Below are 21,641 nucleotides of genomic sequence, written 5' to 3'. Positions count from 1 at the left end.
GTACAGTTAAGACCGTGACGTCATGACGTGCTTGAGCCTGCCCGAAAATGTTCTCCCGTGTTGTCGGATCTCGAAGAAACGCAGGACTTTGCCATGAAATAATACATCCGCATCAATGAAGAACCGAAAAACCAACCGTGTGGTTGTAATCTGAAGACATTCACCACTCGACCGAGTCGTGAAACGGTCTCTTTTAGGAGACCCGAAGGGGAAGTTCGTGGATCGTTTTTCGCGGAGTGATGTCGAATCCTGGGACACGGCGGAACGGGTCCAGCATCAAAATCCGACTGACAGGTAAAAAAGAATAGAGAGAGAAAAGAATCAAGACTGTAAGACACCACACGCTGCATGTTTAAATGTGGATATTCGGTGCACTGCGGTTTGTCGTTTATGTTCAGGAAGCCGAATGTGACAACAAGAAGTAGCTTTGAAGGTCTGCTATTTGCCTAAACATCCGGTTTTTGTGCGGTAGACAGAGGCACAAGTGCTAGCTTGTTAGCCGCAATGCAAGAAAGCAGTCCACTGTCCACTATGTAGAAAATAATTCACTGTCCCGTGGAACTTGCACCCGAGCCGATTGCCTATTCTTAGCCGCTGGGGTCATTGGAAACATAGCCGATTCAAAACCATTAATACGTGATGAATTATTCACACAAGCCAGTCGGCGTTAGCTCGCTCACTGTAGTTAACGTTGACCGCTAATGCTCGCTAGCTACGCCCATCGGGGGGCTAAACAACCACCACCCCAGTATAACATTTATACTTAACCCCATTTTGAACGCAAACGTTGAACACTTATTTCTAGAGAGATCGAGTGTGTTGATTTTACCAGCCGATCGCATCTTACAGCTAATTTAATCATCATAACTTATTGACATCGTACTGTGATGCTATCCTTATCCGTTGTGTCCCATTTCTGTTTTTTGGCTGCTCAGTCCAACCATTTAAGGTTGCTTTTGGCGTCCTGTGTAGGACATAAAGGGGTCTCTCTGATTCAGAGACACAGCTGGAACAATGGCTTCTCACTGTAGCCGGTGTGACCCCACAGTGCTCCCAAGGGGCCTCTATTCAAATGGAAATGTCTCTCTGTGCCCAGGGCCAGACTTTTTGGTCACCTGATGCTAAACTGAGCGAAGAAGAATTGGCTTAATTGAAGGATGAATGCACATAGGTTTCATTAGAAACAATCTCATGGTATACACCCAAACAACGATGTAACAGATATTGAATACAGATTTAGCTTAATTATATATATACATATATATATATATATATAAACATGTTCTGCCTGTCACTGGACGTTGCTGGGATAGATTGATGAATAAAGATGCATTTTTTTGTAGTAAAATAGATCATTTTTGCAGCTATTATGGAATTTGATATTTTTCCGCGGCACACCTGATCATCTATCTACTATGGCACACACTCACAATTAGGAGTGTGAATTGCCTAGTACCTGGCGATTCGTTTCGTATTACGATTCATTGGTCACGATTCAATTCAATGCAGATTAATCCCGATGCGATTTTTTAAAAACTCAAATTTAGAAAATACTAATCAGTAAACATGTACATGTACGCTGTAAGATTTGTATGAACATTTATTTATCTGAAAATTCAGGTTGCAGTCTGTTTCATGTTTGAACAGCACTGAAATGAAATATTAAGGCTTAATGTTCCATTAATATAATATTCTTCCATGCTTAATGTGTGAATCCTAACCCTAAGTAAGACATTTGTTGAATATTCCCATAAAAAAATTTATGTTTAAAAATCGATTCGGCCGCATATTGAATCGATTCGAGAATTGCGCGCTGTAATATCGCGATATATTGCCAAATCGATTTTTTCTAACACCCCTACTCACAATGCACTGTGTAATTACACAGAACAATCCCCATCCAATCAGTGGCGTGTTGTGCATACCACTGTCATGTTGAAATTTTAGATACCATCAATACTGACCCAAAACGCAATATAACAGGATACAACTGTACCATGTACATCATCTTGGTCAGTTCATAATATAGACCTAGACAAAACATAAAACATTTAAATAATCTATATTCATATATACTCACCAGAGGGGTCGACAATAAAATGTGTGCAAAATCGCCACATATGTGATTTGCTTGGCCGTAACAAGTTTTGCTCTGACCAACCAATCAGAGGATGGAATTTGAAGTCTGGTATAAAGATGCTCTCCCATTGCTAATATAGCTTGGAAAACATGTTAGCGGACTAAGCATAACAACGGGTTGGTGCTGTTGTGCTGAGAACCTGAACTGAAGATTTTGTTTTCTTTATGGCTGGTGTGGTATCTTTGCACAAAAGTTAAATACACATTAAGTATACTATTTATTTATATAAATACAGATTTATATCGTTAACTTATTCACTGCCATTGACGTCTATAGACGTAAAAAACAACATTTGAACTATTTCTATTAGTTTAACATTTTCCCACTTTTGTTAAGAGTATGAAAACCTAGACATTTTTTAAATAATCCTTTTTTTTTTTGGAAAAAAAAGATTATTAAAAATTAGGGGAGTCAGGCGATTAATGTTTTAAATTTTAATGAATCGCATGACTTCAATAGTTAACTCACGATTAATCACAAATCTGTTCTAAATGTACAAAAAAAAAATCTAGGTTTTTATACTCTTGTTAATAAAAGTGGGAACAAATGTTAAACTAATAGAAATAGTTTAAATACATTTTTGACGTCTATAGCCGTCAATGGCAGTGAATGAGTTAAACACGTGCAAAGCCTAAATATGGGATATTGTCATCTTTGGTGGCTCTTGAAGACATCTTGCTTCAAACAAAGACATTGAACACACTTTAAAATTCCTACAGGTCCTTTGTCCTGGTCCCTTGGCCTTGCTATGCATGTAGGACTCCACCATTTACCCTATACTGCTAGAAAGTGCTTCATTCTGTTTTGCCATGTGTGGAAGTTGGTTGCAAATATACTCGATTAATGGTCCTGGATGTATTGGATTAATATGGAGGCACATAGAGGCTAAATTCTGATCCGGGGGGGAAATCAAACATCCACACGTGTCTACTAGAAGCTTTAGCAGCCAAGAGAAATGCCACGAAAGGAAGAGACTGTTGGAAATAAATGTATACAAAATCATGGAACAAAAGATTGGTATTTAGGTTATTGATTAGGATCATTTTTAGGCCATCTGAGAAGGCGTTGCTGGCCCTGATTAATCACCACTGTATCCAACACAAAAGCAGAAAAAAAACATTGAAATCTAACAGTGCCGTCGGTATACAAATGTGGTTGAATGAGATTGACAATCTAATGTGTTGTTTTGCATTAACAGCCAGATGAGCCGCTGATTGAAAGCAGAGCAAGTGTGTTGGGCGTGCGTGCGTGCGACCCAGATGCTCATTAGTTCCGCTTGAATGCAAACAAAGGTTATTGCCCGTGACTTTGCCCCGCCCCTACAGGTATGAGGGGAATTCTAATTGGCTGAGGAATGTGCTTGGAACCAATAGCTGCGTAATGCTCGTGGGCTGGCCAATGTGTTTTTGTTGAGTCTGTCAGGCAGAGGGGATGTTTGGCCTACATTAGCACAAGGCGTGTGTGCCTGTGGCAGGGGGACACACACAAAGGCCTGCCCCCCTCTCACTTTGTTACACATTAGACTGACAGTCTCTTGTGGATTCATTTTGCTGATAAAAAAGAGCAATGCTACATATTCATATTCATCATATTTGCACGTGATAATCTAATGGACAGTTGGAATTTTGTCAAATGCAGTGTAACGTTGACAGTCATTATCTACTCCTAAAATGTTCGTCCTCATAGCCCCTGTCACATGGTGTCGATGGTCAATGATTGCATGTGGTCCTTGTCCTTGTGTTGCTCTCATTTTGGCACTCGGCCCTCATTTGCGTATGTGATTTTAAGAAGGTCAATTTTTCAAATGAGTGGCGATAAGAGGAGTGACCTTGGTTGGTTGGTCTGCATCTTCAAAGGATCAGTCGCTCTGAGTAAACATGCTCAATTTTTGTTAGCTGACCAAACCATGAAGTCGCAACGTAACGTGTGATTATCAAACCCATCCACTTTCTATAGTTAGTGAGTAGGGGTGTGAATTGCCGAGTACCTGGCGATTTGATTCAATGCCGATTCAATCCCAATACTAATTTGTAAATTGATTATTGCAATTATTATTTTTTTTACTCAAAGTTAGAAAATACAAATCAGCAAACTTGTACATGTACACTGTAAGATTTGTATGAAACTTTATTTATTTATCTGAAAATTCAGGCTTATAACTGAGCCACTGCATTTAACAAACAGGTTGCAGTCTGTTTCATGTTTGAACAGCACTGAAATCAAATATTACGGCTTAATGTTCCATTAATATAACATTCTTCTATGCTTAATGTGTGAATCCTAACCCTACGTAAGACGTTTTGTTGAATATTCCCATAAAAAAATTGATGTTTAAAAATCGATTCAGCCGCATTTTGAATCGATTCGAGAATTGCATGCTGTAATATCGCGATATATTGCCAAATCAATTTTTTTCTAACACCCCTATTAGAGAGTCTGCTTGACCCTATTACCCACTACCCGCATTACTTTATCACAGCCATTGCACCAAAGTTGGGATGTCCCAACGCACTTTTTTGGATCCGAGTCACCTCATTTTGAGATTGGTTGATTCAGAGTCCCTATCCGATCGATACCTTGGCATTTTATTAAGGGGGGGAATATTTTTTTATTATTTTATTTTATTTTATTATTTTTAAACAAAACTACCTAAACACAATTTGTATGGCGAGTGGACAGTGGTTAAACTAATAAATCAATCAAATTAAAACCTTTTTTTTGGGCGGGGTCACACCTATGAGTTACTCAAAGGGCTATTATTAACCAGTCCCTTAATTTTTCATTTTACATTTTTTCTTTCTTTTTGAAAACCTATTGTACCCGTTATAAAGCATGCCACTTAACACAAATTGATGGGCTAACCAAATGTTGTTTTACTTTTAAGACGAAAAAAATACAGTATATATGTGTGTGAATTTTGTGAAACAAGCCAACTTTAAAACAAACAAAAGGCTGCATTTGAAGAGCAAGCAAGCAAATTGTATTTCATCTTACCATATCATGACTTTGGGTCTGGACTTGCACCAGGCTATCCTGCCAGCCCGGGCAGGATTTGGTGGCCCCGCTAAGGACGTCCGACCATCCGGGTTCGCACTAGGCTAGGTGACACACAATACTGAGTCGTCAACAAGTTTTGAGCGAATGATTGACATTGATGAAAGTCTATGGTTTCAGTCAACTTTGATTGATGATAATATGCAGGTCAAAATTAGGTGGCTGAATTTGCAATCAACTCATTTGCTCCCAGAAAACGTATAAATATGTTCTATTTTAAATATCACCATAGTCCCAAAAACGTATTTATATGTTTTTTATGCTAGAGGAATGAGGGCTTTAACACTCACTCACCTCTGAACTGAAGAGGAATTTTAAGAAATGGTAGTTATTACAAAAACGGCCAGCTGGTGGCAGCAGATTATAAACAGATTTGTGAATAATGATGAAACTTAACTATATTCTAATGCTAATTGCTTCAAAACGGAAACAGATAGAAGTATACTTTTTTTCCCAATGAAAGAAGAGACTCTGGTCTTTCTTTTGTTAGGATCCACGTTTTTATAGCAATAGAACAGAATATTCTGTGGGCCTTGCAAAATCAGTCAAAATCCAGTAAAACAGCCGGGAGGGAAGGGGGTTGCTTCAGTGAAAATGGCTTGGAGTGAATGAGTTAAAATGTGAATTTTGATTATGATTTTAATGTAAAATGGCAAGGCTTTGTGATTTGTTAAACATTTAAGTTATTTAAAAGTGGATGTGCAACATACTGTGACGGTTGTTAAATTGTTAATTTCTTGTGCTGAATCAAATGATAATAGACAGGAAGGAGTATTTTTGATATACTGCTTTTTTGATCCTGAAAGAAAACAGAATGCGAGCTAACAGGAACATACATACATTTAAGCCTCGATGGATGTGTTTGACTATTCAGTGCCACCTACTGTATGTAGTGTGATGGCAATGAATTTTTAAGCCCCCCCCCCCCCCCCCCCAAAAAAAAAACTCAAGCGTAGTTTGGTCAAAGGTTGTACAAAGGATTGTTTAGTCTCGCGAAGACGGAGGTTCGTGGGCTTATTGCGCAAAACATTGTCGGATGAATGTTTGCTTGCTCAGGCAACACGTGCTGCTCGGGTTGTGTTGCCAAGTATTTGGATTGTGCGCCAATTGGCTCAGTTGGCACGGGGCACTCACAAGATAAGAATTTTTATTTATTTGACATACACAGCCAAGAGTGAGGGAATCAAAATCAGCTATCAAAGTAGCTTGCGAGTAAGGAAAGGGGAGACAACGTTTGGCCGGTAACCTAAGCACCTCTAATCCTCTCACGGCCGTGCTTGAGCCTGCAACATGTGCACCGACATACGCATGCATCCTAGTTTAAAAGAGGACAAGCACATAAATAAAAAAGCCACTTCTTTGTATTTGGGCTGCTGCACGTGTGCATGAAATCAAATAACTACTTTCAAATAGTTGCTTGTCTTTTTCCCCTCCAGTCTCACAAGAAGTGATGACAAAGTACCTGTATATTTTCATAGAAATCATTTCAACTGTAAAACTCTTGCATTATCTGTAGAGCGGGTGCTGAAAAAGCATATTGTGGCTTTAAAATTCCTCGAGACAGCAACCGCTCACTTTTGTCAGCGTCACCCTGTGATGTTTGCTGGTTTCCCCCAAGACCGGATGAAAAGGATTCTTCCCCTGCTGGCTCTCTCAGGTTCTCTAAAAAAGATCAGGCTTGGATGCCAAAAAGGAAAAGCACCAGTGGGGAAGTAGAGAACCAGCTGAGTGACTTTGTGTGTATGTGTGTGTGTGTAAAAAGGAATTTTCCTGAAATGCTGAGAAAAAGCCCGTCACACATTTACCGCCAAAGAAAAGGTGGACAAAAGTCTGAAAATAGAGAGGCTGAAAAATCTTTGTCGTTCTCGTTTTCCTGGCAAGAGGCGGGCGGAAGAGTAAAGGGGAGGGGTTAGTTGAGCAGTGACAGAAAGTATGTAAGTGGATTGAGGAGAGATAAAAAAATGTGATTCCTTTTGTCTCGTGGTTGTGCTCGTCTGGTGGTGATGTCTCACTGTGGAATGTGTGAGTCAAGGCAAAAGGGAAGGATATCTTGCCGCCATTCTCTACGAGTTATTCACAGGAAGTAGATGAGGACACAGCCGACATATTTCCGCCACCACAGTCACCACATCCTAAACCTGCGGCGGAGTGACTTCCTTAACAGCCGTTTGGGCCAAACTAAACCATTCTACAGGACATTTTTAATTGGAAGCCAGAGCCATTGTGGGTGGTGGAGCAAATCAATTACTACCAGCCGGTCAATCAATAGGTGATGAGATTGTTGTGCCATCATCAGCATTTTTTCATCCCCATGACACAGTCCACAACTAGAATACCATTACATACTGTATACAATTTAACTTATTCACTGCCATTGACGGCTATAGACGTAAAAAATTCATGGGGACTATTTCTATCAGTTTAAAATTGTTCCCACTTTTGTTAACAAGAGTATGAAAACCTAGAATTGTTTTTATTGTATTAGAACAGAGTTAACTAGTGAGTTGCGATTAATTACAATAAAAAATGGTAATCGCCTGACGCCCCTAATTTTTAATAATCTTTAATAAATAAATAAAAGATTATTAAAAATTGGAAAATAATATATATATATTTTTTTTAAATTAGGGGTCTCAGGTGATAATTTTTTTTAATCGTAATTAATCGCATGACTTCACTAGTTAACTCATGATTAATCACAAATTTGATATCTGTTCTGAGTACAATTTTTTAAAATAGGTTTTCATACCCTTGTTAACATAAGTGGGGGAAAAATGTTAAAGTAATAGAAATAGTTCAAATGAATTTATGACGTCTATAGCCGTCAATGGCAATGACTGAGTGAAATGAAATAAATGTGTGATCCCACTCTCGCTGTGGGTGGCCTCCGCGTGTGTATCTTCTGCATTATTTATTCATGTTTTCACACAGGCCCTTTTAATGCAGACATTTTTCTGAATAGCAGCATGTATTGTGGCACCCTCCATCATTTGAAATCACTTGTGTTCGGGTGCATGATCCATATTCATTATGTTCTCTCCTCTCCTACAGTATTATGCGCCAAGAACCTGGCAAAGAAAGACTTCTTTCGTAAGTTGCTCTTTTGTTTTGCATATGCATTAAGCTTGTTCCATGCTGACGTTTGTAGATCAAGGGATTGATTGAATGAAATCTTTTGTGCAGTGCCTATTCTTCTCGCACTTATACTGTCTTTTTGTTTGGCAACTATTGGGTTAGATCAGTGATTCTAAAGTGTGGAATGCGTACCATTAGTGGTACATAAAGAATCACCAAAATAAATGTTCAAACTGTACGTAATGGTACAGTGGCTTAAATTTTTTTTTTTTTAAGAGATTCCACTGAGCCGTTTTCAGCAGTTAAAATGTTAATATTTTGTCCAGCATTACTTTGCTAACTTCATTATTTTTCTGGTACAATTAACACCTTTAAAAATTTATTTTTCCACTTGCTGTCAACTGAAGATGACATCACCTGTGCTGACGCAGTGGCTCAACTGTTTTCTGGGTTTGTTCAGAAAACAGAGCCATGATTGGTCGTTACCTACTTCCTCGACAGAGGTGATGTCATCTTTAGTCGACAGCAAGTGGAAAATTGAATTTTTAAAGGTGTTAATTGTACTTGAATTTTTTTTTACGTTATCAAATTAATTATGGGGAAAAATATGTATTTTTTTACTGCTGAAAATGACTCAATGAATCAAGTATCCCTTTACAAATCCACCTAGTACATTTGTTAATTACAGTTCAGTTGTATTTAAAGGGACAATGTGTAGAATTTTTACGATTGTTCAATGTTTATTCATTTTTGAAACTCACTATTAATTTCAATAATATGCACCAAAAAAAGTTCTATCACATTAACGTAATTTTTTTATATAGCCTAGGGCTGTCACTAGCGAATCTTTTTAAAATCATTTATCATATTGATTAATCCATTGAATAATCGCCCCCTCCCTATAACATTGTGTTTCTATTTTATTATGATTACTACTTTTGTTGTTGTTGATCTACTAACGTTTAACTAGTGTTAATTTTATCAGCCATTTTTAAATTTAGTCTGTTTTAGTCCAGTTTCAATCACGCTTGTTAGTTTATAACATAGTCAACCTCATCCCGTTTTTATTTAGTCCATTTTTAGTATAATATCTAATAGTATAATAAATCTAGCATTTTAGTCTTTATTTTAATCCAAGAAAACATGATTGTATTTGTCTAGTTTTAGTCAACAAAAACTGTCAACGTTTTAGCCTAGTTTTAGTCAGGACAATCATTTTACCCCTGTATATATTTTTTTGTCAGCAGATAATGTTGAACATTTCAGATGTAAAACTATTTTTTTAGAGTGGATATATCTAACTACTCATTATCTTCTGTACATAGGCATTATTGAACACCAACAAAATTAGCCTATGCTAAACCGTTAGCAATCGCGATTAGCATTAGCGTGCTAGCGATTACATTCAAGCTAAACAAACACTAACTACCATTTATTTCACACTTACATCATTATATCTACATTACACATTAAAGACATTGCTTCGAAAATAGTCCCTGAGTAAAAGTGGAGCCGCGCTGCCTCTTAGCTACAATGAGCTCAATAACTTCCTGTCCACTGCAAATTTTATGTACACGTGCATTTAATCTTTTAAAAGTTTTCAAGCGTTTATTTTGGTAGAGTTCAGCTTGTGAGTGTCATATGACTAAACTCAGAAAACAGGTGAGCCATTATTGGTCATTACCTGAGCACTGAGCTACTGTGATGTCATTTTCAGTCGACAGCAAGTGGCAAAATGGTCGATTTTGCTGTTTAATTCTAATTCCACAAATGCAACAATTAATCAGCATACCGTGTTTAGACCGGCAGGGCTTCATAGAACATATTATTGTAAAGATTTTGTGTGTGTTCAAATTGCGTAATAAAGTGATAGGTAATATAAACCTCTGCCTTGTTCTTGATGAAGATTCATGTTGGTGGTATGTGGAGAGCCAAGTATGTTTGAGGTTTAAAACAATTGAAAGCCACCGAACTCGATGCTAACAGTTATGAATGGTGGTCCCACAGGTCTACCGGATCCTTTTGCCAAAGTCGTGGTGGACGGATCAGGTCAATGCCACTCGACAGACACAGTTAAGAGCACACTGGACCCTAAATGGAATCAGCACTACGACCTGTAAGTGTCCTTTGCCCATTCGCAGCAATTCTCTGAAGGAGCTGGTCTTTGCTCGCTGTGTCCTGCTAGTTCTGCTTTGGAAACCACATGATCTTCTATCACTAGTCACCGTGGCTGTTGGTTCTGCACTTTTTAAACGTCTCACTTCAAACTTCCTTGAAAAATGCACGCTATGCTGACGTTAGGTTAATATTAGCTTATATTGTTTTGTTTTGTTTTAAGTGTATGATGACTGTAGAAACAATAGCATGATGTGTTTTTTTCCCCAGCTACATTGGAAAGGCAGACTCGATCACCATCAGTATATGGAACCACAAGAAGATCCATAAACGGCAGGGGGCAGGCTTCTTGGGGTGCATTAGACTTCTTTCAAATGCCATCAGCAGACTAAAAGACACAGGATGTGAGCGCTCGTCTTTTCATGATGTCACTTGTACACGAACCTTCTGCAGCATGTAGAAAAGGGGTTAAAAAAGAAGAAGCAATATTTCTTTTTATGTCTCCCTCCAGACCAGCGGCTAGATCTTTGTAAACTGAACCCCTCTGACAGTGACGCAGTGCGGGGACAGATTGTAGGTGAGGCTGCACAGGAACATGCTGATTCTCACTTGGTGTCTCGTGTGCACAGCCGGCCCAAAATATTCATAGTCTGACATTTACGTTCGGATTCTTTTCTCTCTCTCTCTCTCTCTTTTTTTTTTTTTTTTTTTCAGTGAGCCTGCAGACACGAGACCGCATAGGTAGCGGGGGCCCTGTGGTGGACTGTCGAGGCCTATTGGAAAATGATGGGTGAGTGCGCCACCAAATGTTTATGTTCCCAGCATCAAATAGTCACACTCCAGGATGAAAATATATCCGACCAGGATATGTTGGCTCAAATACACTTACTCATTCATGCAGTTTAACTTTTTTAAAGTTTTTTTAATAATGACCTGTTGTATGGACATAGCACATTCTCTTCCCATTTTTGGGGATGTTATCTCATAAATTATGATCTTAACTTTGCAATGATTCCTCATTGTGCTGCAACATTTAACCTTTGAGCTATTGTAATTTGAAATTGGGTGATCTGAGACATAATGGACTTGGAAAGTGACACTAACATTTATTTTTTATTTTTTATCACAGCCTTTTACTTGTACTTTGCAACCAGTATGATTGAGTAGTCAGGCAATGACCACATTTGACTCAGAAGACCAGAATATACTGAGAAACAATTTAATCCGAGTTTTATTTAAATCAATAAATAAACAAACCATAGGCTCTTCTGGTGAGTTCTAACAGAACAATTTATTTTCAAGGAATTTAAGTTAAGGTCGATCCATTTTGTTTGTACTGCTTAAAGATGTAAAGATTCAGACCTTTATACTAGTAATCTAGACACATAATATTGACAATAATTACGAAAATTAATCATACCACTTAAAATTGTATTTATTCATTCATGCATTTGTTTTAAATTCTGTTACTTTTCATCATTTTCTATCACAGTATTTGGCTGGCCGTTTTGTTTTCCTGTAGATTACCGGCACTCAAACTAAATTTTGGATTATTTTCATGAAACAAGGTTAAATCTTGACTGACAACTGAAAATGCTAATTGATTTGTTTTGCAGTCATTAGTCAGGTTTCCATCCAAATGTTTCGGAATTTTTATGTGAATTTTGTGAAAATGCGCAAAACGGACATGCGACTTATGCCCGTTTCCATCCGCTCTTCTTTTGCGAATATGCGCAAGATGACGTTGTGGTGGATGGAAACCCACCTATTGGTGTAATGGTAAGCCATGCCAGACAATAGTAAAGCGTACTGGTGTTCCTTAAAGTTTTTATTCCTTGTTCCATTTGTTGACACACCGTAAGATCTTAAAAGAACAAACAATAAATAGAAATGACAGTCCTTACAATAGTTAAATAGACCTTCAACACAACTTTTAGTCGTACATATGAAAAGTTAGCTAAAAAAGACAGTAACATTAAACAACCACTAATGAGAAGTTATCATTAGCTTCACTTCAAAATAACATTCAAAAACAAAGTTTTTCACATCATGAAAAATCACAATAAAACAACACAAATACAATGTCCCCATTCCAGCTCTGTGCTTAGACCGTTCAATCACGGACCTTTTTCCTTTTTTCTGTTGGCTTGTAAAGCCACCTCTAGTGGACAGCACTTCCTGGACTTTCGGAAGTGCGCCAAAATAAAAGCAAAGAACATACAAATTATGACTGACCTAACTAACTAAAGCATGGAGGGAAGTTGGGAACAGGATATTTACATTAGAAATCCAAAAACTTGTCAGATTAAGTCTTTTATGAGTTCGTTACAGTAATCATAAGCATTGTTGTGCATTTCTTTTGAAAACAAACTAATTACTGCCGTTAAACTTACAAATGGCCGAACTTGAATGTGTCACAGTACTTTTCACAAAAATTTTGTTTTTTTTGTTTTTTTTAACACTTCACAAAATGAAACTTCCAATCAATTTTGCGTTGTGTCTCAGAGACTTCCTGTGCGGGTTCCGACTCATTTTGCAATGGCGGCTCACAAGTGTGTTTACGTGTGACTCTTTGTGTAGGCCTGTATTAGAGGGATGCTTCAGTGAAGAACCGCTGCCTTACTCTGACCCTACCGGCGCTGCGGGCGGTGGGAACTGCCGGCTCGACTCGCCGAGTCAAGAAAACCGTCTTCAGTCCCAGCGAATCCGAGGGCAGGATTCCCGAGGCCATGGCCACACACCTCAGAACAGACCTCACGGGCACCAACCGCCTGACCTACCCGAAGGATATGGTCAGTCCGACATGACTGCAACCAAATAAGGCGTCCGCTCATTGTATTTGCATGTTTCTTTCTTTTTGTACAGAGCAGCGAACAACAGTGCAAGGCCAGGTTTACTTCCTTCACACACAGACGGGTGTCAGCACCTGGCATGACCCTCGGATACCGAGGTATGATTTTGAAGTCTTTGTTTTTGTTTCCTACTATCTGGACTTATGTGTGCTTGCATGTCACTGATGCAGGGACCTGGCCAGTGTAAGTTGTGAGGAGCTTGGTCCGTTGCCTGTGGGCTGGGAGGTCCGAAGCACAGTGTCGGGACGCATTTACTTCGTGGACCACAACAACAGAACCACACAGTTCACAGACCCACGTCTGCACACCATCATCAGGTACCGGCGGGCTCAAAATCTGTCGATAAAGCCGTCTGCGCCTCGTTGAAATAGCCCCAACACATGGGGGGAAATAAATCGCTTCAACACTAATCTGGTGCTAATCTCACTGCTGCAATGCGGAACTCACACCGGATCTGATCATGACCTACTAAATGTGTGATTTTATAGAAATGTGGCTCATAGTGTATGGACGTGCAATCCACTACATCAACTCTGTTATTTAAAAATATATATATTTTCAAATTTGAATTTTTACCTCAGCATGGGTTTTCCCACCTGCAGCCAGCAATCCCAAGTGAAGGATTCCTCGCAAGCCCCCCAAATGGACGTGGGGGTTGACGAGGGCGGAGTCGGAGGATTGGGCGGAGGTGTCGGGGGCGACGGGGACGTGGCGGCCCGCTACGAGAGAGATTTGGTCCACAAGCTGAAGCTGCTGCGCCACGAGCTCTCCCTGCAGCAGCCCCAAGCAGGACACTGTCGCATTGAGGTGTCTCGTGAAGAGATATTTGAGGTGGGCACACCTGGACTTGATTTTGTTAGGAGTGGCATCAGAAGGCGTGGACTGACTTTTTTTTATGGCCCACTAAAGCAAATACATAACGTGTCTTCTTGTGTTTTTTACTACGACAAATAGATTTCTTCTTACTTTAAAAAAAGACAATGATGAGAAACACTGATCCAATTGTGTTAACGAAGTCAATAATGAAGTTTGTGCACGTCTCACGTTTTAGGAGTCGTATCGTCAGATAATGAAGATGAGGCCCAAAGACTTGAAGAAGCGTCTGATGGTAAAATTCCGAGGAGAGGAGGGATTGGACTATGGTGGTGTGGCCAGGTGATTGTCGATTTTGTACCAGTTTTGGAAGTGTGAGGTTACAGTTATTACATGCTCAGGTATTGTTGACAGAAGCATACGCTGTAAAAATTATCAATCTGAAAAATCCATTACCCATAAAGACCTGAATGATAAAACTGATGTTTTTTCATCTTATTATTCATCTACTAATATTAATATTTATTAATATTGTAATTCTTTTATACAATATTAAAATTTTGTATTATTTAATAATAATAATTAGGGGTGTCAATTTTTTATTGTAATTACCTCATTCACTGCCGAGGCTATAGACGTCAAAATTTGAACAATTTCTATTAGTTGAACATTTTTTCCACTTTTTTTAACAAGAGTATGAAAACCGCAAAAAAAATTTATTGGACATTTAGAACAGATATCAAATTTGCGATTAATCATGAGTTAACTGGTGAAATCATGCAATTAATTACGATTAAATAAAATTAATCGCCTGACGCCCCTAATTATTTCTCTCTCTTTTTTCGCGTCAGGCGATTAACATTTTTAATTGTAATTAATTGCATGACTTCAATAGTTAACTCACGATTAATCGCAAATTTTATATCTGTTCTAAATATACAATAAAATGTACAATCATGAAAATGTACAATTTTCATACTTTTGTTAACATAAAAGTGGGAAAAAAATGTTAAACTAATAGAAATATAACTGTATCTTTGTCATTAACACATTATTTTCAGAATAGTTCATAAAATGTATTAAAAAAAAAAAAAGGTACTGTACTGTAAAACACAAGTGTGATATTGTTTTGTGTTTATTTTTCTGCCACTAGATAGCATAATTGCATTAGTAAGACATTGGTGACAACTCAGAGCATTTTTATTTTCACATTAAGAGCTAATCTTCAACATGAAGTAATTTGTGAAATTCTGCACATAAAAAAGAAAAAGAAAAGTATTAATCGTGCGTTAAATTTTTTTGTGGTATTAAAGGAACTTTCAATTTACTCAAAATGAGTGCACTAATTTTGACACCCCTAGTAATAATCTAATTTCATAAGTATGTTATTTATGCAATATATATTATTCTGATAATAATGTAATATTACCTTATTCACTGCCATTGATGGCTATAGATGTCAAAAATGTATTTGAACTATTACTATTAGTTTCCCTTTTTTTCCACTTTTGTTAACAAGAGTATGAAAACCTAGAAAAAAATGTATTGTACATTTAGAACAGATATAAAATTTGTTAACTAGTGAAGTCATGTGATTAATGACAATTTCAAAAAAAATTATCGCCTGATGTCCTTAATAAAAAGAAAAGAAAAGGAAAGATTATTAAAAAATTAAGGGCGTCAGACGATTATTTTTTTTTAATTGTAATTAATCTCATGACTTCAATAGTTAACTCACGATTAATCACAAATTTTATATCCATTACAAATGTACAATTTTTTTTTTTGTCACAATCAAAAACAATGTGAAACTAATAGAAATAGTTCAAATGAATTTTTGACGTCTATAGCCGTCAATGGCAGTGAAGGAGTTAATGTTTATTATTATTATTAATGTTTTAGTGTTTTCTCTGATTTGTTGTATTAATGAGTTTGACTCCTAACCTTGTGGTTGTTCTCTGTAGGGAGTGGCTGTACCTGCTGTGCCATGAAATGTTGAACCCTTATTACGGGCTCTTCCAGTACTCCACAGACAATATCTACACATTACAGATCAACCCTGACTCCGCCATTAACCCAGTGGGTGCTCAGAGACACATCCAACACGCTGCAATTGACCTTCCAACTTATATACGTGCGTCTGCCCATATTTCAGGATCACTTATCATATTTCCACTTTGTGGGGCGTGTAATGGGGCTGGCAGTTTTTCATGGTCACTACATCAACGGAAGCTTCACGCTGCCCTTCTACAAACAGTTGTTGGGCAAACCCATTCAGCTCAATGACCTGGAGACCACCGACCCAGAGTTGCACAAGAGTCTCGTCTGGATATTGTAAGTTTGAGTTGATAGTAGGGGTGGGAATCTTTGAATGTCTCACGATTCGATTCCGATTTTTGGGTGTGCGATTCGATTCAGAATGGCTTTATGATTAAGAACTTCTTTTTTCAAAATGATTTGATTGACAATGATTTTTGTTTCAATTTATAGATGTTCAAGGAATCGTAATGATCTACTCCAGTCTGACTCGCTAATGCTAATTAGCACGCTACTCGCGCCACTTTTATCACTCAAAAGAACGGCTCCACGCTGCAAAAGAAACAACTTTTATTGGAATAACTTGATCGGGACTTTCCTTCTACTCTCTAATGTGGCTACAACTTAACAGTGTATTAGATCGCGTGGAACCACACTGCCCCTAAGTGGACAAATCGGGTAGAAGATGAACAGCGCTCCCAATAAAGGCACACACAAACAAAGGGAAGACAGTATAAAATAATTTAAATAAAATCGATTTTGGGACATTTAGAATAGATTCTGAATCGCACTAAATAAGAATCGCGATTCTTATTTAGTACTTATTTAGTAGTATTTAGAGAATCAATTTTTTTGGCACACCCCTAGTTGATGTTTTTTTTTTTAGAAGTACAATGGCCTGATAACATTAACACGCCATGGCCTTTAGCCGCCAATTTATAATTAAAGATCCGGATCTGCAACAACAAACCACTGCAGCAGCAAAATCATTAATAATGGATGTAGTAAAAGGGAAGGAAAAGTAAATGCTATTACTACTCCGATGTCGCTCATTGTCATGATTATCTTGTGTTTGCAGAGAGAACGACATCACTTCAGTCCTGGACCACACCTTCTGCGTGGAGCATAACGCCTTTGGGAAGTTCCTACAACATGAACTCAAACCTAACGGCCGTAACATCCCGGTCACTGAGGACAACAAGAAGGAATATGTGAGGTAATGGCAGCGTAAAACAGACCTGCTGTCCCAAGCGTGTGTATTGAACATACATGTGAATTGTTCTCCGTAGGCTTTATGTGAACTGGAGATTTATGCGAGGAATCGAAGCCCAATTTCTGGCTCTCCAGAAGGGATTTAGCGAACTTATCCCCCAACATCTCCTGAAAGCGTTCGACCATAAAGAACTTGAGGTGCGTTTCTTCTAACTAACTGGCTGGGCTGCCCCTCTTCATTCGTTTATGTTCATGATGCCGTTTTCTTCCTCTGCTGCCTGTAATTCAGCTGATCATCGGCGGATTGGGGAAAATCGACCTGGCTGACTGGAAGACGAACACGCGCTTGAAGCACTGTACAAGTGAGAGCAATGTGGTGCGGTGGTTCTGGCAAGCGGTGGAGGCCTTCAGTGAGGAGAGGAGAGGACGCCTGCTGCAGTTTGTCACAGGCTCCACCCGGGTTCCGTTACAGGGCTTCAAAGCACTGCAGGGTGGGTCATGCACTGGTTCACTAGGCCACATATGAACACAACGCATCCTTTTCTTACTTGGCTCTCAGGGGTGTTAGAAAAAATCGATTGGGCAATATATCGCGATATTACAGCGCGCAATTCTCGAATCTATTCCATATGCGACCGAATCGATTTTTTTTATGGGAATATTCAACAAAAAGTATTTCTTAGGGTTAGGATTCACACATTAAGAAGCATGGAAGAATGTTCTATTAATGGAACATTAAGCCTTAATATTTGATTTCAGTGCTGTTCAAACATGAAACAGACTGCAACCTGAATTTTCAGATAAAAAAAAATAATTCATACAAATCTTAGTGTACATGTACAGGTTTACTGATTAGTATTTTCTAAATTTGGGTTTAAAAAAAAATCGCAAGAATCCATTTACAGAGTTGTATCGGGATTAATCGGTATCGAATCGTGACCTATGAATCGTGATACGAATCGAATCGCCAGGTACTAGGCAATTCACACCCCTAGCTCTCATATATTGATGTACACTTTTCACGAGATATTTAATATATTCATTAAAATTGGGGATGTTTGCTACCATTTTTTTTTAGCGATACCAGTCCGATAGCTCAACTCTTGAGTAGTCGCCGATACTAATACCAAGTACTGATACCACTAATACTTTTGATGCACACAAAAAAAACTAAAAATAATGACAAATTATTTTAGCATTTTCCTTAAAATTGCATGAAATTCAATTTCTATTTGTAATTTCTAGTTCCTGCTCGTAAATTGGCCACAGTAGGCCATCCCTGGGTACTTATACCTTCAAATAAGGCCTGGTATCGGTATCAGTGCTCACCCATCCCTAATTAAAAGATAACCTATGTCATGCCTTCAACGCGTTTTATTCCAGTTTGCAATTTCTACACGAATATACAAGGCACTGGTACACAGTTATTTCCTGATAAATATTTTTGTCAACCTTTTATTGAGCAGAAGCACTTAATTTTTACATGGCAAAAATATCACCGCACACCACCAAACAAAAATGTCACAAAAAATATCAGGAAATAATGATCCCACCTCAATTTGCTCAGTGTGAAATTTGGACCTGTTTAACAGAAGCAAAGTTATTCCGTTTTATCAATGGCCACAAGTGGATGCACAGATCAAATGTGCTTTCTGCCATCTAGTGGATAAGCCTTTAATTGCTCTGTTTGTCATGTCACTAGCATGTTCATAAATGTAGTAAATAAATTAGAATTTTTCAGACCAATTAAGTGCCGGTTCATCACATGAAACCCTCCTGACGATTTAAAGGGATACTTGACTCATTGAGCCGTTAGCATTATTTTCCGTGTACAATTAACTCATTCACTGCCATAAATTCATTAAAAGAAAAGATTAGTAAAAATTAGGGGCAAGAGGCAATACTTTTTTATTTTATTTTAATTAATCACATGACTTCACTAGTTAACTCACCATGAATCACAAATATGTTCTTAATGTACAATAAAAAAAATCTAGGTTTTCATACTCTTGTTAACAAAAGTGGAAAAAAATGTTAAACTAATATAAATAGTTCAAATGAATTTCTGACGTTTATAGCCGTCAATGGCAGTTAATGAGTTAATACCTTTAAAAACAATATTTTCCACTTGCTGTCAACTGAAGATAACATCACCTGTGCAGGTATAAAATAAATAGGTAACGACCAATCGCGGCTAACCTGTTTTTTGGGTTCGGTCAGCAAACTGAGCCATGATTGGTCGTTACCTACTTCCTCAGCACAGATGATGTCATCTTCAGTTGACAGCAAGTGGCAAAATTAGTTTTGAAAGGTATTAATTGTTCCGGAAAAATAATGACGACGTTGCATTAATTATAGACAAAATATTATCTTCTACCTGTTGAAAATGGCTCAATGAGTCATGTATCCCTTTAAGTAATTAGACTATTGGACTGTGTAGCAGAATAGAGCAGTGATAACTAGAATGTATGTGTGTAAGGCTCTACAGGTTCTGCAGGACCAAGACTATTTACCATCCATTTGATAGACGCCAACACTGAAAACCTGCCCAAGGCGCACACGTGGTAAAGACACAACAAATTGACCCACTTTATTTACAGAAGCTTGCTTTTGTTAACCGTCCGTGTGTGTGTGTGTGTGTGTGTGTGTGTGTGTGTGTGTGTGTGTGTGTGTCTAGTTTTAACAGGATAGACATCCCCCCCTACGAGTCTTATGAGAAACTTTATGAGAAACTGCTGACTGCTGTGGAGGAGACCTGCGGCTTCGCTGTGGAGTGAAAGGCCCTGCAACCAAACCAGTCACACTTGTGCTTGCACTTGCATTCAACTCTGACTTCTTTTTTTATTTTATTTTATTTTATTTTTTACGTACACAACATGCACACAAGATGGAGTATGCACAGAGTATGGCAGGCAGCCAAGCACGGCGAGAACTTAGCTCTGGACTGACGCCGCCTGAACCGTTGGCAGTTAAAGGCGGAAGCACAGCAAGGAAGTCAATTGGGGGGGGTGACTATTTTAAAATCTTTTCAAATATTTTGAAGAAGCATTTTTATCTTTTGGTTTTAACAAGCTATGATGTCAACGCCTTGGAATGTCGACAGCCACAGCGAACTCGTCACCAATCACAAGCCCGTCCGTCATCAGGCACGGCGCAGCGATGTCCGGATGGAGAAGAAAGCTGAGGCCGACTGTGACGTATGCGTGACGTCCCACTGTCGCGTATATCCGAACGTGTGCATGTGAGAGGGCGGGTGCGGGATGGCACCCGGCCACGCTGCAAAACGATCAAATGAGCCTGCTCCCTCGGTTTGATTGCTTTGTGTCTGTCTGTTCCGTTTTGTTCGTACCTGCGACCACTCTGATCCACTCTAATGTGTTATTATTTATTACTAAGTGATTACTGACCAAGCTGCTATATGCTCTGCAGAGAGCTCACACTAATCCTTTCATCCCCTCTCAATGAGTTAATGGGTCAATTCACTTCCAATTCAAGTAATCCACCAAGTGGTTTTTGATAAATTTCTTTACTCTTTTTTTTTTTAAACATGCATAATGATGCAAATATTCTTGTGAGTGTATTTGTAAGCTATGAATGCATCGGTATGTTTATTGAGGTGAAAGGGATCAACCTTCCAAGCCCAGATTTTAAAATTTCATTTCACTGAGCGGTCAAGGGGTGCGATGTGGTTAATTTTTAAATGAGCCGAGCAAATGCAAATAAAGAGTCGACGTTAGAAATGTTTTATGTGACCTCATAAAAGCTCAAGCCGTTCACTCATGGTTTCATATCAATTTCACAAATAGTCCCGTTTGGCAGCCCTGATGTTTCCCTCACCATCTATTTTTCTCCAGCCTTTTGTCGAGAACTTGTTAAACTCAAGGCAGCCATGAATGAACAAGCACTCGTTACCGTTACCAGTCCTCCACAGATGTGAATGAATAAAATAAAAATAAAAAAGAATTAACTCTTAAATGCGAAATGTGGAAAATATTGGGCTTTGCTGTAGATTGAAGACTGTTAAGCAGAATGGTTTCAATCTGCATTTTTTTAGGTTCTGAGTTCACTGTGTAATGGATGCAAGAGTATTGAAATTTACCATGTACTAAAACATTTATGAAAATACGTTGTAAATAAGATTATATTAAAATAAATTACATTGAAAATGTCATTGTGTTGTTTATTGTTCTACTTCTTTAATTAAAGAATTTGTCGTAGGCTAATGAATTTATTTTAGTGCAGTGGCATCTATAAGAATGCTATTTTCTTTTCTTTTTTTATATTATTCCCACCCAGGGTAAAATAATGCAAAAACTCAAGATGCAATTTATTTAACGGGGACA

General features: G+C 38.3%; 1 protein-coding gene across 4 annotated transcripts; it reads left to right on the top strand.

The window, feature by feature from the left end:
- On the top strand, nt 1-21,469 carry smurf1 (SMAD specific E3 ubiquitin protein ligase 1). 4 transcript variants are annotated; one of them, XM_086093771.1, is made up of 18 exons: nt 1-294; nt 8,246-8,284; nt 10,277-10,385; nt 10,655-10,788; nt 10,896-10,961; nt 11,099-11,174; nt 12,965-13,176; nt 13,250-13,334; nt 13,407-13,553; nt 13,818-14,067; nt 14,288-14,391; nt 16,014-16,128; nt 16,205-16,383; nt 17,165-17,302; nt 17,376-17,496; nt 17,588-17,789; nt 19,787-19,862; nt 19,976-21,469. In XM_086093771.1, exons 1-18 carry the CDS (start codon nt 240-242, stop codon nt 20,073-20,075), a joined length of 2,208 nt encoding a protein of 735 aa, XP_085949897.1. In that variant the 5' UTR covers nt 1-239; the 3' UTR covers nt 20,076-21,469. The 4 variants fall into 4 exon arrangements, with proteins under 4 accessions (XP_085949897.1, XP_085949815.1, XP_085950038.1 ...); XM_086093689.1 differs by having other exon boundaries at nt 19,778-19,862; XM_086093912.1 differs by having other exon boundaries at nt 2-294; nt 13,839-14,067.
- The last annotated feature ends 172 nt before the right edge of the window (nt 21,470-21,641 follow it).

The sequence above is a fragment of the Leptonotus elevatus genome, chromosome 1 (assembly GCF_054856555.1).
Source record: "Leptonotus elevatus isolate MCC_2025b chromosome 1, RoL_Lele_1.0, whole genome shotgun sequence".
NCBI classification, from domain to species: Eukaryota; Metazoa; Chordata; class Actinopteri; order Syngnathiformes; family Syngnathidae; genus Leptonotus; species Leptonotus elevatus.
The sequence above is the reverse complement of the archived record's forward strand: the minus strand, read 5'-3'. Positions and strand labels throughout refer to the sequence as shown.

Excerpts from the sequence above, each read along its gene's own strand:
- smurf1 (XM_086093689.1), top strand. The coding sequence starts at position 240 with ATGTCGAATCCTGGGACACGGCGGAACGGGTCCAGCATCAAAATCCGA. Across the intron at positions 295-8,245 it reads CATCAAAATCCGACTGACAG|TATTATGCGCCAAGAACCTG; the intron begins GTAAAAAAGAAT and ends CCTCTCCTACAG. Across the intron at positions 13,554-13,817 it reads CGTCTGCACACCATCATCAG|CATGGGTTTTCCCACCTGCA; the intron begins GTACCGGCGGGC and ends TTTTTACCTCAG.